The sequence below is a fragment of the Micromesistius poutassou genome (assembly GCF_964030765.1).
Source record: "Micromesistius poutassou genome assembly, chromosome: 10".
NCBI lineage: Eukaryota > Metazoa > Chordata > Actinopteri > Gadiformes > Gadidae > Micromesistius > Micromesistius poutassou.
Window position 1 is genome coordinate 14613685 of NC_140280.1, and position 14998 is coordinate 14628682.

The window sequence follows — 14998 nt, forward strand, 5'->3', positions numbered from 1 at the left end:
ACGCATTTATAGACGTGTGGTGTGTGCGCGTGTGTCTCGATACAGTCAAGCCAACCAAAGTTCAACAAAACACCTCCCTTTCCTGGATAGTAGTACTCTGTCTACCGGGTCAAGTTGAAAGGTACATGTAACCTAAAAAGTAAACAGAAAAGATTCATGAATATTATAACATGTATGTTGTTATTATTACACACACACACACACACACACACACACACACACACACACACACACACACACACACACATACATATACACACACACACACACACACACACACACACACACACTCACACGCATACACACACTTTGGGGGTGAAAGGTGAAAGAGCATAATGTGGCTGTTAAATGTTGCAACATTTAACAGCCACATTCAAATAATGGCTCTTATAGTGCATTTACATTTATCAATTGTGCTCTAAGCCTTAGAGCACAATTGATAAATGTAAATGCACTATAAGAGCCATTATTTGAGTGTCATTTGTTAGAAGTGGCCTAGCTATCTTTTGTTCACAGAGATAGGCTCTTTATGAGCCTATTTCTGACCAATCAAGGTATCTCTCCCTTGATTGGATCTTTTTTGAGATGCAACATTTCTCAATGGTGGAGAAACATAGGGAGCAGAGGGAGAGGACGTCTTTTTGATTGTTTGGTTTCAAAATCTTGCTCTCTTTTGCTAATTTCTACTCTCTCACTTTACAACCCTTTTAGAGTTTATATTGATATCCTACCCAGTTTCTCCATTTGCATATCTCTTGTTGATTTATACTTTGAAAAACAAATACAAAACAAGATATTACATTTAAATGTCTTTATTGTTGAAATTATCTTTTGTCGATACATAGTGCAAATAAATTAGGATTGAAAAACAATGTTTATCAAAAAAAATTATGTTTCCATAAATAAAAACATCTGCTACAAAATGAATAGATCTTTGTAAAATATATAATTAATAAATGTAACACTGGTTCATTCACTGTGACTGCCCCATTGGTTGTTAAAAGACAATATGAGGTCAGATTCTTCTAGTTTGTGCATGGCAGGAAGTAATTGTTTCTCAGCACACGGAACAGCCTTCCAGTCCTCAGGCTGTACTCAAACATGTTGGACCCACTGTAAATGTAGGTGTAACCTGAGGGAAGAAGAGTGCAGCGTTAGTTAGTTTGCAGGTGGTACGATAGAGGAACATGTTAAACCTGGCACAATGTAACCACATTGTCATTTTCATTCAAAATAATTTCAACTAATAACAGTGCAAGCAAACCAAAACGGCTCAATTGATCAAATACATTTTGTTGAAAACAGTGACGGCTTTAGTTAAAATGTTTCCTAGTAGCCTATACGGTATGTTTGGATCTACAACTTTTCCAGTGGGGGTGTAGTTCAAGGGTCTGTGACTGTTTGAAAAAACAAAGAACATTATTTTGGCCTCATGTCATCACTCACCTCTGTACTGGAATCCAGCCGTCACCTTGCTGGTGTGTCCTGGGATCAGGGTTTCTAATGACTTGGGGAATCCTGCGTCCATCCTTTGTCTTGCCTGATCATAACTGTGGAAACACAAGAGTGAAACTGTGATCCATGGCTCGTAAAATGGCGTGGCCGGAAATGATCGACCAGTTATCAGTTGACAGTAGTGTAATTTTGATTGTTTTTTTGTAGTTCTCTTACCTATAGTACTGGTTGCCCACAATGAACAAGGTCCTGCGCTTATGGGTATCGTACAAGGCGGCATTGATTTTGTTTACGCTCCTAGGCAGACCAAAAATGTCGATATTCTTGGGATAGCCCCTCACCAGATCATACCCAGAGAAGGCCCAGACCTTACGACCTGGAGGGACACGGGGAAAGAAACAGGATTATCACGTGTGCTAAGTTTTCTTCCCCAAAGATGTTTTCTGTGTAACATTCTGCTTTTTTTTGAAGCGTTACAAAACGTGATGCCCTTTCTGCTGTTTTCCGTAAAGCCTTTTAAAAAACATGCTGAACAACAGCAGATCATTTCTGTGCTACCGGAGCTTGTACCTTGGAAAAGATAGACTCGGTCAGTCTGGTGGCTCTCGAAAGCAGCATCCACTTTTTCGGGGGCGTTGGGCCAGAAGTTGGCGATGAGGGACTGCTGGGGCTGGGGGTTCCGGGGGTACTTACGCCAGAAGAAACTGCAAGACGACAACAACGACAATCAAACAAAAGTGTATGAGAATTCTGCAAAATATGAATCCATGAAAGGTCACAGTAGTGTAGGGTTATGGTGAGTGTTTTGAACGGTCTCTACCTGTCCTTGAAGAAGAGCATCTCGCCCCTCAGGGTGGTCACAGCGTCGAGGACCATGGAGGAGTCGCAGGAGTTGGGGGTGGTGGGGGGTGTGGGCTCATTTGGTCTCACGTTGACGTTAGGACCTGGTGATGGACATGGTGCAACGAAAATCATCAGTCACGGAATAAACGGGACGCAATTGTTTCCGAGACCTGTTCGCAGTCAAATCCCGCCTCCCTTGTAGTAAAGGATAACTGTGATTGGTTGGTAATGCATCTCGATTGCTTAACAGACTGCAACGATGTAACACCAGCCGCCCTCCAGCTTTTTGACCGCTAACTGTCTTCGAACCCTTCCAGCATCATTATAACCTACATTCTTAAACATTATCCCTCACATCAGATAGCTTTTTTGTGGGGAATTACAGGTAGGGAAAGCGATCCTAGCAAGCAAGTAGCAAAAAAAATAAAGTATATTAAAGTCATTGATCCATCCACTGACCATAAAGGGACTGGATGCCGTTGATATCGTCACGGGGCAGCTGAAAGGTGTCGGGGTCCTTGTAGATGTACACTGGGTACATGAGCGCACCGGGGTCATTTGAGTGGCCCAGGCCCAGGGAATGTCCGAACTCATGGGCCGCAACCAGGAACAGAATGTAACCTGCAAAATACACAAACACAAACATGAAACCAGAGATTCAAGATTCAAGGGGTTTTTATGTGTCGCATACACAAACAGGATATGCAGTGAAATGGTTGTGTGACATACTCGGTATTATTTGTGCTTCAAAAAAAAATAAAATACAATGCTAAATGCTAAAATAAAATACAATTTAAGTTTTAACAGAGAGCCGCCATATTGACATGCGCTGTTTTTGAACACTTAACGGTACATATTCCACCGATTTTTCGTGCGCCGAACTCACCTCTTCTTCCGCTGTGAGTGAAATTCTCGTCGTCATCAAAGTGGGCGTCGCCGCCGATCCCCGCGGAGGGGGCGAAGGCGTGGGCGAGCGTGCCCTGGGGGCCGTCGAAGGGGTAGAAATCACCATGCGCTGTCGGCACAAGATCAGAAACACGTTAATGTCAGGTACACCAAAACAGAGATTAGGGAGATAAGTGAAGTCCTGTGTTAAACCCCCCAGCATCCTTTCAACGTGCACCTCGGCAACAACAACCTCAATCCACTGCTGGCCCTCAGGCAGTGGATTGGCTGTGGTGTTTTTGTTTTGGGTTTGTTTGCCCTGACTTTAATTCCCTAGATAGCCAGAGGGCACGTACGTTAAATCTAACAATTTTGGGTTACTCTCTAATCCGGTGTTGACACTTACATCCGCGCCCGAAGGAGATCATGATGTCAGCGACACCGCTATCGATCCTCCGAAACGTCAGGGGAGTGACTTTGGCCCACACATTCAACGCCTTTTCCATGGACTCGTCTACCTCTGCCCGGGACAAGTCTGGAGTGTAGTTCACGATCCTGTGAGGGTAAAGAGATAAATAGATGACTCCCAGGCGCACTCTTCTCAAGACCAACAAACACACACACACACACAAAAAGCACAGGAGAGAGGCGAACTACAATACAACACCCAGACCCCCTGACACACAGATAGAAACAAGGTGGTGGTCCTGTCTAGCGACACTCTTATGAGTGCTGCCAGGGTGAGGGGTTCAAGTCCCGCTGGGGTCCACCATGCTAAGAATGTATGCACTCACAGTATTATAAAAACGTTTGGGATAACAGAATCCACCCAATGGTATGCATTTTGGTCCCTGTTACCTGTAGGTGAGGGCCTCTGTTTGCCACTTGGGGTCCCCACTGAAAGTGGAGAAGCGGGCGACTTGGGTGTCGGGGACCCCGCAGCGGGCCTTCTTCATCATCTCCATGGTGTCGGCGTCCACTGAGCCAGTGATATGCAGCCCGAAGAAGCGCTGCATGTCCCTGAGCTTCTCGTCCATCGGGTTGACCCTCCGGCGACCAAAAGTCCTCTCAGGCTCATCGGTTAGGTTGAAGAAGCTCTTGAGGTAGTTCTGTTGGAGAGAGAGAGAGAGAGAGAGAGAGAGAGAGAGAGAGAGAGAGAGAGAGAGAGAGAGAGAGAGAGAGAGAGAGAGAGAGAGAGAGAGAGAGAGAGAGAGAGAGAGAGAGAAGAGAGTGGAAGGTGGGTAGAGGAAGATAGAGGAACAATGATCAGACATTGAGGACAATTTTCATCATTATTTATAGACTTTGTGCTGTTTAGGATGATGCATTGATTGTTAAGCATTGGCTTGAAAATACAAGTGTTGCTTATATGTATACATGCATACAAACAACAGCCAATTCAAAGTTATACACCCCTTTACAAAGTGCTGTCTGTTGGCAATTTTTTCCTCAAAAGATAATTGGTGAATTCCAATACCACCTGTAACAATTAAGGGTTTACACAGCTAAGCCAAAGAGAAAAAGAAAAAGGACTTACCTCTGCAAATTCTTCATCTTTATTGGTGATTTGTTGCTGTGGTGGTTCCCTGTCTAGGGGCAGGGCGTAAACCACCGCTGCCGTCAAGCTCAGGAAGATGCACAGGTTCAAGGAGCGCATGTTGTTTTGCCTTGAAGGACTTAAGTTGTGAGTTGTGAGCACCGCAGGCAGGCATTATATACCTTCACGGCCGGGCCGGGAGGTGTTGAGTAACCAAGCGAAGTGAGTCACTTGATGAAGAAACACACCCTATGGTGGAGGAAGTAGGAGGTGCTAGGCTAAAGAGAAGGAAAAAAAATTCCACAAACATACTGATACAATGGAGACACTTTGACGCGTGGGTGAGGGTAACATGACACACATGCGTGGCTGTGTCATATATGTTGCGTTATTTAGGAATGTTTGACAATTCAAAATATTGACCGGTATTCTCAACATGATTCAATTGTTATATAATGGTAAATGGTAAATGGTCCTCATTTATATAGCGCTTTTATCCAAAGCGCTTTACAGTGTTGACTGACATTCACCCATTCATGCACACATTCACACACCGACAGCGGAGTCAACCACGCAGGGCGACAGCCGGCTCATCAGGAGCAATTAGAGTGAGGCGTCTTGCTCAGGGACACCTGAGCAATGTGTATTTTGTTTATATGATTTAATTAAGCAATCTTATACGAGATGGCGTTCTTGAATGTCATTATTGGTACGCGAAGCACAGCCGTAGGTCCCAAAGTCCTGTGCTTCAAGTACCAATAATGACATTCAAGAACGCCATCGAGTGTAAGATTGCGATTCAATAACACAAACCATCTTCATTATCAACAATATTGTAAGTGTTAAGAGAGTTCATCTCCATCAGAAAATAGTTCCTATAGTAATGATAGCCGACTCTTGATCAGTTGAACGTTGTTATGGAAACTAGGCTCATAAAAGTAGTTTCGGCTAGTTAGCGTAGCGATACTTTCTGTAATTAGGCACAATCTTTTTGTCCGTTCTTTCACCAGGCATTTAAACATGCTTGAGAATGGGAATTGACCAACCGGAGTGCTCGCTTAAACTTGCGTGTTATTGAATATTGTTTATTTTATGTGGCTGTATGTGGTTACTGAGTGACTTATGGACTTATAGAGTGCAATGCAGAGATGCAGAAATGCAGAGAACAAATGTTCTTGTGTAGCCTACTTCTACATGTGCAAATAAAAGATTTTTCTTCTGGCCTGTTTGCTGGCCTCAAACCCTTTCAAAATTTCTCACACAAAGATGTACAACATTGACATCCACATACTTAAAAATAGTATTATTGTTATACTTTTGTATCATAAACGGCATATTGTAGAATTAGCATGTGAAAGTGTTATGTGATATAAAAGTGATGTAAAGGTGATATAAAAACATTATTAACATGATTACAAGTGATGCTTTGGATGATGTCTCTGTTATGAGTGATGTAAGCATTGTGATGTTAAGTTGCCTTTGTTTGCTATCTCAGGCTAGCATCATCTCCGGGAAGACGGCCCATAGACATGCTGCCACTTGCCCCACAAGTAGCACAGGTATTACGTCCAACTCCAGCACATATAGAGCAATATTAAGCAATCGTGAGGAATAGTAACAAGATTCATTGCCCGAATAAATTGTTATAATCCCAGATTAGATTCATTACAACTCTTTAGAGGCCTGGGTTATGGTCCAGAGGATTAGTTGATATGGATATTGTGAAATAGTAGAGTAACACATTGAAATACTATAGTAATATATCTATATTTTTAGAACATAGCATACAACATATAAACATTACATTATTACAATTTTGAATGGCACATGCATATGTTTCCTGGAAGCAGTCTTTTGTATACATATCTGCATGGAAGTGTTTTCTCGAATGGAATTGTTTGATCCAGTGGTTCCCAAACTTTTAGCAGTGATGAACCCCTCGTGACCAATCACATCCCACCGAGTTCCCCCAGCATCTCACACACATCACATCACACAGCTCACTGAAATGTTTTTGTTCTTAATTCTGCTGCATAAACACAAAACGTGAGCATGCATGTACATACATATATACATAAGAGAATAGAATAGAATAACCGATATTCTGGAGCATTGTAAGCTTATTCTACATAGGGCGATAAAGAGAAATGTATAACAGGAATTTTGTTTTCCTTTGCATGTGAACATAGAAATTGGTGCAATTGGTGGTACTTGGTGTTAGAGGCGTTACATCAACAAAAAGTTAAAAACAGTAGTGGTTGTCCCACCTAATATTTTACAGGATCTTGCATTAAAAAATATAAATAAATGTGTTGGTTATTAACTAACCTACGTTTCTGACTCAGGGGAAAAACGTTTAGCCAACTTTTAGACAAACATCTCTGTTGTCATGGCAACGTTCATTAACGACCAAGAGCACAGTGTGTAGATCTTTCAGTCCGTGAGTTTCCCGTCATGGATAAGCAGAAGGGGAGTGTGGTTACACTGGGCTGCATACATTTATTTTTGCTACTGAGACTTCAGCCACAGGACTGTTTGGGAAGGTAAATCACAGATTTCTTTCCAGTACCCCCTAGATCCATCCAGGTACACCAGGGGATACTAGTACCCCACTATGACAACCGCTGGCCGATTGTTCAATGATTTTCCCACCCTCAAATTGACAAATATGCCAATATTGAATCGTTTGTAAACATTAAGAAACAGATGACATAGTGACAACACAGTCATATGTGCTAATATTAGCTGTGTCCAAATTCGGGGGCTGCATCCTTCGAAGGACGCGGTCTACGAAGGTGTGGCCTTCGTAGACCGCGAAGGCCACACCGAAGGCTGAACGAGCGTTGTTAAAGGGATAGTTCAGGATTTTGGACATCGGGTCTCACTTCCAAGTGAGCCAGTGTGTTATTTATCATTGGAGACCATTTTCAACACTTTTCATTCAGTCCTGGTTGCAGAAATCGCTGGTGCTAGGCTAGTGCAACTCGAGGGGAACTGCTAGCCTGCCAATAAAAACAGTTTTACCCACTCCAAAGTACACCCGATGCAAACCAATTATAATGCCAGACTATCTATGTAAATGTCTGTGTTGATAGAATAATATTAGAAATAAAACTATCCTTGTATCGCAATGATCACATTACATTTTGGGGGACTACTTTCTCAGCAGCGGCGGAATTTCACTTTGCTCCGGTGTAGCAACCAATTCACTACAGCAGAAGGTAAACAGAGAAGCACACTCCAGGTAATATCAGTCCGCCGCTGCCGTAGCTTGCTTCCAACTACAGGGATTATAAACTAAATGCAATGCGATGCAAAGGTAAGTAATTTCTAACACTATTCTATCAACACAGACATTTACATCAATAGTCGGGCATTATAATTGGTTTGCCTCGGGAGTGGGTAAAACTGTTTTTATTGGCAGGCTAGCAGTTCCCCTCAAGTTGCGCTAGCCTAGCACGAGCGATTTCTGCAACTAGAAGGACTGAATGAAAAGTGTTGAAAACGGTCTCCAATGATAAATAACACACTGGCTCACTTGGAAATGAGACCCGATGTCCAAAATCCTGAACTATCCCTTTAAATGAGACAGTCTAGCCTACAGAGCATTTCCAGATTGCGTAACCAGCCGTTAACGTCCTTTACCTTTCGTGACCACGCGCCGCTCCTGTCTCCTAGCAACCCTGACAGCTGCGGTTCAAACTGGACAGCGGAGGAGAAATATGGAGCCAGAAATCATAATTTTATTTGTTATGTTTTATCTTTTATTGGAGGAGTGGGAGAAGATTCACCACCGGAGCCGGCGGGTGAAGAGGAAGAGAGGGCGTTGGCTTAACGTTAATTAGTTTAACGTTATATGTCTAGCGTTAATGTCATTGAACTTTGACAATAAAGTTAGATATTTAAAATGGTCCCAACCTTACTTTTATATAAAAAAAATGTTTTTACATAGTTTTGTCATTAAATATGTATTCGCTGCAGCTGCCACTTCCGCCTTCTCCTCGCCAAAAAGAAATCCAACCCGCAATGAATCTTGGGATACATTGGGCCGTGATGGATCCACCTGGTGGATCCTTCACATTCCTTCGCATTTGAAGGAGCCTTCGAAATGGGACAGCCTTGACACGCCACTGTGACGTAAGCGGTCTTCAAATGCGTCCTTAGAAGGATGCAGCCCCTGAATTGAGACGCAGCCGTCATCGTTTTAACCACTTCCCTGTGCTGTTTATTACTTCCTGTAAACTACGTCAACAGACAATATGTAGTATTTGTATTACTGGATTTATGGAAGCCAAGACCACAGACAGAAACACACACACAAACACACACAGAGGCACACACACACACACACACACACACACACACACATATATTGTGTTTATACACTTAAATATTGTATATGTTATGTGGCTTGTCATAAATTCTGTTCTTGCGCGACTCATAGACTTATAAAGTATATAAGCCTGAAAACCTTTAAAATGTTCTCACACAAAAATGTACAACATTGACATCCACATATAAAATAAAATGAACTGGTTATACTTTTGTATCATGAACAGCATAATGTAGAATTAGCATGTGAAAGTGTTATGTGATATAAAAGTGATGTAAAGGTGATATAAAAACATTATTAACATGATTACAAGTGATGCTTTAGATGATGGCCCTGTTATGAATGACATGTCAATCACAAGCATTGTGATGTTAAGTTGCCTTTGTTTGCTATCTCAGGCTAGCATAAGATAAGATAAAAGATAAGATAGTCCTTTATTAATCCCCCTTAGGAGAAATTTGCAGTGACCAGCAGTACAGTGAGAAAAGAGAGTGCTAAACAAGAGTATATATACAAATAAAATTTACCAATTTGAAAATAAAATATAATAAAAAACTATTAGAATAAAGATAACATACTATATACATCTAACTGTCCGTTTGTAAGTGACTTGTGCATAAAAAAAAAAAATATGACTATGAGTATAAATGTAAAAGTGCCAATGTGCAGAGGTTCCTGGGGTAATGAAAATGAAATAAATAACAAGGTTTAAACAAGGTTTTTAAACAACAATAGTCCTGAGGTGTGGGGTTTGGGCCTTAATCAAGCCTAGGAAAAGGAGGTGTTGGGGCTTTTGAGGTGTTTGGAGCGGGGGGTTGAGGTGTTGTAAAGTCTAATAGCTGATGGGATGAAAGAGCCCCCCAAGCGCTTTGAGGCACGTGGCTGAATGAGTCTGTGGCTAAACGTCCTCCTGAGTTGCCTCAGCTCGGCGTAGAGAGGGTGAGAGGGATTGTCCATGATCGCCTGCAGCTTTCCTCTCATCCCCCTCTCTGTCACGCCTCCACACCGTCCAGCTTCATCCCCACCACAGAGCTCGCCTTCCTCACCAGCTTATTCAGCTTGCTGGCACCTCCGCTCCCGATGCCTCCTCCCCAGCACACTGCAGCAAAAAAGATGGCACTGGCTACTACAGATTGGTAGAACATCCGTAGCAGCCTAGTGCACACATTGAAAGACCTGAGCCTCCTCAGGAAGAACAGCCTGCTCTGTCCCTTCCTGTAGAGGGCCTCAGTGTTGTCTGACCAGTCCAGTTTATTGTTTAGATGCACCCCAAGGAACTTGTAGGTGTCCACCATTTCCACCCCCTCCCCGTTTATGGAAACAGGTATTGGGGGGCTCTTTCTGCGCCGGAAGTCCACCACCACAAACCTTTAAAGGAGACTGTCTCCTTTCTAGTAGACAATTTATATTTTCTATTTTCTTTATTTGAATAAATTCAAATAAACTCTACTCTAGCCCTTGCACCACCACCACCTCCTCCTCCTCCTCCCCACCTTGGTTTTCCCGGTGTTGAGCTGAAGGTGGTTTCTGTCACACCATCCCACAAAGTTCTCAACTAGTTCCCTGTACTCCTCCTCCTTATTGTCTGTGATGCATCCAACAATGGAGGAGTCGTCAGAGAACTTCTGCAGCATCATCTCCGGGAAGACGGCCCATAGACATGCTGCCACTTGCCCCACAGGTAGTGGGCCCGCAGTGTAATTTAATCCGGCCCGCCAGATAATATCTGTGATATTAATGTCTATCAGAACTGGCCCGCTGGCATATCGCATTTCAGCGTTAACACGTTGACGCGCGTCTTGGCGCGGTAACCCTGGCGAGTCAACTCCGGCAGCCCGCAATCCCGTACCCGTAAATGAGCTCAACACTAGGCCAAATTGACTTGTCCATTAAGCCATAAAGTCACAAGTAAAACAGGGGCCAAATAACTAACACATTCATGTCCATTCAGTTAGTTAACCTATGCATAAACACGATAAATTTGAAGTCACTTGCCACAAAAAGACTTATATTGACCTTAAGAATTGATTGCACAATCTTGGCTCCAGTTTCTTTCTAAATTTTTTTTTTTTATTTGTGAACAAGCCTAACCTAATGACATGACAGGAAGTCAGAATAGCCATCTTAGTCATTAGTAACGTGGTGAGATTACATTTTGGGCTGGTAGATTTACAAATGATTGGTATTGTTGGTAAGATTACGAGATAGCAGGCAGAAGTTATTCTTACCAACTAAACCATTCATTCTCACACAGAAGACAGATGAAAACCAGATAGACACACTTTCCAGACATTCCAGCTCTTTAAATAATTTTGCCAGACACCAAAACTGCTTCTCTTTTTGTAGTAAGCAAGTATTTCAGACCAGATGGGCCACACATCAGACTTCCACCGTTTGAAAAGTAGCTTCTTCTTATTCTCTGGTGACATGATCATCCAATCCAAAAAGGACCAGTTCCTTAACAATAAGGAAAACAAACAGCGGTTCTTGGTTTATCTCAGTGATAAACTTGAGAGGGCTGGGTGTATCACAGACCATGCAAAGCACGATGCAGATGTGCTCATTGTCCAAACTGCAAGAACAAAAGACACAGTCTTAGTAGGTGATGACACAGAGTTGTTAGTACTCTTGTTGCATCATGCTGATCTGAATGCACAGGAGCTGTTTCTGGCACCAGAACCAAAGAAAGCAACAAAAACAAGACGGATATGGTGCATAAAGCAGACAAAGGAGTTACTGGGTCCCAAGGTGTGTGACAATCTCCTCTTTATCCATGCCATTTTAGGCTGTGATTCTACGTCTTGTCTATTTGGCATAGGAAAGGGAATGGCACTGAAAAAAGTAAAGAACGACACTAGCTTTCTCAAACAAGGTGTTCAGCCAGTCACAGGAAAATGTGGGAAAAGGCATCATCATTGCAGCAGGTGAAAAAGTTCTAGTATCACTGTATGGGGGCGAAAAAGATGAATCACTGGATATGCTAAGATACAGGCGATTCTGTATTAAAGTAACTCAGAACTCATCTCCAGTGGAACCTCAATCTCTCCCTCCAACGTCAACAGCTGCAAAGTTCCATAGTCTTCGGGTCTTTTACCAAATGATGGAGTGGAAAGGGGGAAGTGATGGACCCAAATGACTGAATGGGGGTGGCATGTTTTGGATGGGAGATTTATGCCAATAATGACCGATCAGCCTGCGGCACCACCAGAAATGAGTATGACCCAGAGGGGAAGAACTAAGAAGAACTAAGCAAAGAACAAACCAGGAACTGATATAGGGGGTGCCAGAACCAAGAGCCACAGAGAAGGGGTCGAGGATCCAGGCTGGATTAAAAAAAAAAAACATTAAAAAAAAAAAACCTCCCCTTTTGTTGCTACCTTGTCGTGGTGGGGAGGCTTGTGTTCCTCCGTGACCCTGAATACTATACCGGCGGGGTTTATACCCCTGGCAGGTACTACCAAGCCAGATAGTTTTCAGGTTAGAGGCCAGTCTAAAGCAGCAGGATGATTGGATGAAGATTGGGCCGATATATTTATCATATATACAACCCGGTATCACGCGATTTCGTGCTCATGCGCACGAACGTTAATCTATTGAATCGTGTCCCACAGCACGATTGTCCGACTTTTTTCGTTCTACACAGAACGAAATGTAAACCAATGCATTCTGAATGGGAGCGTTTCTCCGATTTTTTCGTGCTACACAGAACGAAATGTAAACCGATGCATTCTTAATGGGAGCGTTTCTCCGATTTTTTTCGTGCTACACAGAACGAAATGTAAACCAATGCATTTTGAATGGCAGCGTCAGAGAGAGAGAGAGTGAGTGAGTGTGTGTGTGCAGACAGTACAGTGCACCCTCTAGTTATATACAGTAGGCCTATATGTCAATATGTCCGATTTTTTAAGCAGACCTCCTCAAAAACTGAAACAAACGTCCCCCACAGAACGAAATGTAAACCAATGCATTCTGAATGGGAGCGTTTCTTCGATTATTTCGTGCTACACAGAACGAAATGTAAACCAATGCATTTTGAGTGGCAGCGTTTTCTTCGTGCTACACAGAACGAAATGTAAACCGATGCATCCTGAATGGGAGCGTTTCTCCGATTTTTTTCGTGATACATAGAACGAAATGTAAACCAATGCATTTTTAATGGCAGCGTTTTTCAGATGAGAGAGAGAGAGAGAGAGAGAGAGAGAGAGAGAGAGAGAGAGAGAGAGAGAGAGAGAGAGAGAGAGAGTGTGTGCAGACAGTACAGTGCACACTCTAGTTATATGTATGTCAATATTTCCGATCTTTAAGCAGACCTCCTCAAAAAATGAAACGAACGTGCTCCACAGAACGAAATGTAAACCAATGCATTCTGAATGGGAGCGTTTCTCCGATTATTTCGTGCTACACAGAACGAAATGTAAACCGATGCATTTTGAGTGGCAGCGTTTTTTTCGTGCTACACTGAACGAAATGTAAACCTATGCATCGTGAATGGGAGCGTTTCTCCGATTTCTTCGTGCTACATAGAATGAAATGTAAACCAATGCAGTGTGTGTGTGTGTGTGTGTGTGTGTGTGTGTGTGTGTGTGTGTGTGTGTGTGTGTGTGTGTGTGTCAATATTTCCAATTTTGCAGAAGACCCCCTCAAAGACTGAAACGTATTTTTCGTGCTCCACAGAACGAAACGAGAGAGAGAAAGAGATAGAGAGAGAGAGAGAGAGAGAGAGAGAGAGAGAGAGAGAGAGAGAGAGAGAGAGAGAGAGAGAGAGAGAGGCTTCAGAAGGGGTGTGCGCAGATAGTACACTGCACCCTAGTTATTTTTATGCCAAAACCACAATTGCATCAAAGGGTAAATGTAATGTATTAGGGATACAACTGATTTCCCTGCTTTTAAGAGCAGACCTCCTCAAAAACATTTCGTGCTCATGTGCACGAACGTTAATCTATTGAATCGTGTCCCAAAGCACGATTGTCTGACTTATTTCGTATTACACAGAACGAAATTCAAACCATAGCCTTTCAATTGGGATATTTTCTTTGACTATAGAAGGGGTGTGCGCAGATAGTACAGTGCACCCTCTAGTTATTTATGTGTCAAAACAACAAATGCATCAAAGGGTAAATGTAGTGTATTAGGGATACAACTGATTTCCCTGCTTTTAAGAGCAGACCTCCTCAAAAACATTTCGTGCTCATGTGCACGAACGTTAATCTATTGAATCGTGTCCCAAAGCACGATTGTCTGACTTATTTCGTATTACACAGAACGAAATTCAAACCATAGCCTTTCAATTGGGATATTTTCTTTGACTATAGAAGGGGTGTGCGCAGATAGTACAGTGCACCCTCTAGTTATTTATGTGTCAAAACAACAAATGCATCAAAGGGTAAATGTAGTGTATTAGCGATACAACTGATTTCCCTGCTTTTAAGAGCAGACCTCCTCAAAAACATTTCGTGCTCATTTGCACGAACGTTAATCTATTGAATCGTGTCCCAAAGCACGATTGTCTGACTTATTTCGTATTACACAGAACGAAATTCAAACCATAGCCTTTCAATTGGGATTTTTTCTTCGACTATAGAAGGGGTGTGCGCAGATAGTACAATGCACCCTCTAGCTATTTATGTGTCAAAACAACAAATGCATCAAAGGGTAAATGTAGTGTATTAGGGCTACTCTGATTTTCCCGGTTTTTACAGCAGACCTCCTCAAAAACATTTCGTGCTCATGCGCACAAAAGTTAATCTATTGAATCGTGTCCCAGAGCACGATTGTCTGACTTTTTTCGTTCTACGCAGAACGAAATGTTAACCCATGCGTTGGAGCGTTTCTCAGAATATAAACATGTAAGGTCTATATATATATATATATATATAATAGAATTAATCTAGATTAATCTAGATTAAAATGGCTCATTAGAATTCTGCCGAAGGCATTCATAATAT

At 42.4% G+C, this 14998-nt stretch overlaps 1 protein-coding gene across 1 annotated transcript; it reads right to left on the reverse strand.

The window, feature by feature from the left end:
- Positions 1-1025: 1025 nt before the first annotated feature.
- Positions 1026-4840, reverse strand: LOC311354273 (matrix metalloproteinase-18-like; the record flags this gene model as incomplete). Its single annotated transcript, XM_084474084.1, has 10 exons — positions 1026-1132; positions 1447-1550; positions 1672-1831; positions 2026-2159; positions 2276-2399; positions 2758-2919; positions 3185-3313; positions 3590-3738; positions 4042-4292; positions 4721-4840. The coding sequence occupies 10 exons, from the start codon at positions 4838-4840 to the stop codon at positions 1026-1028; spliced, it is 1440 nt and encodes a 479-aa protein (XP_084330210.1).
- Positions 4841-14998: the final 10158 nt, after the last annotated feature.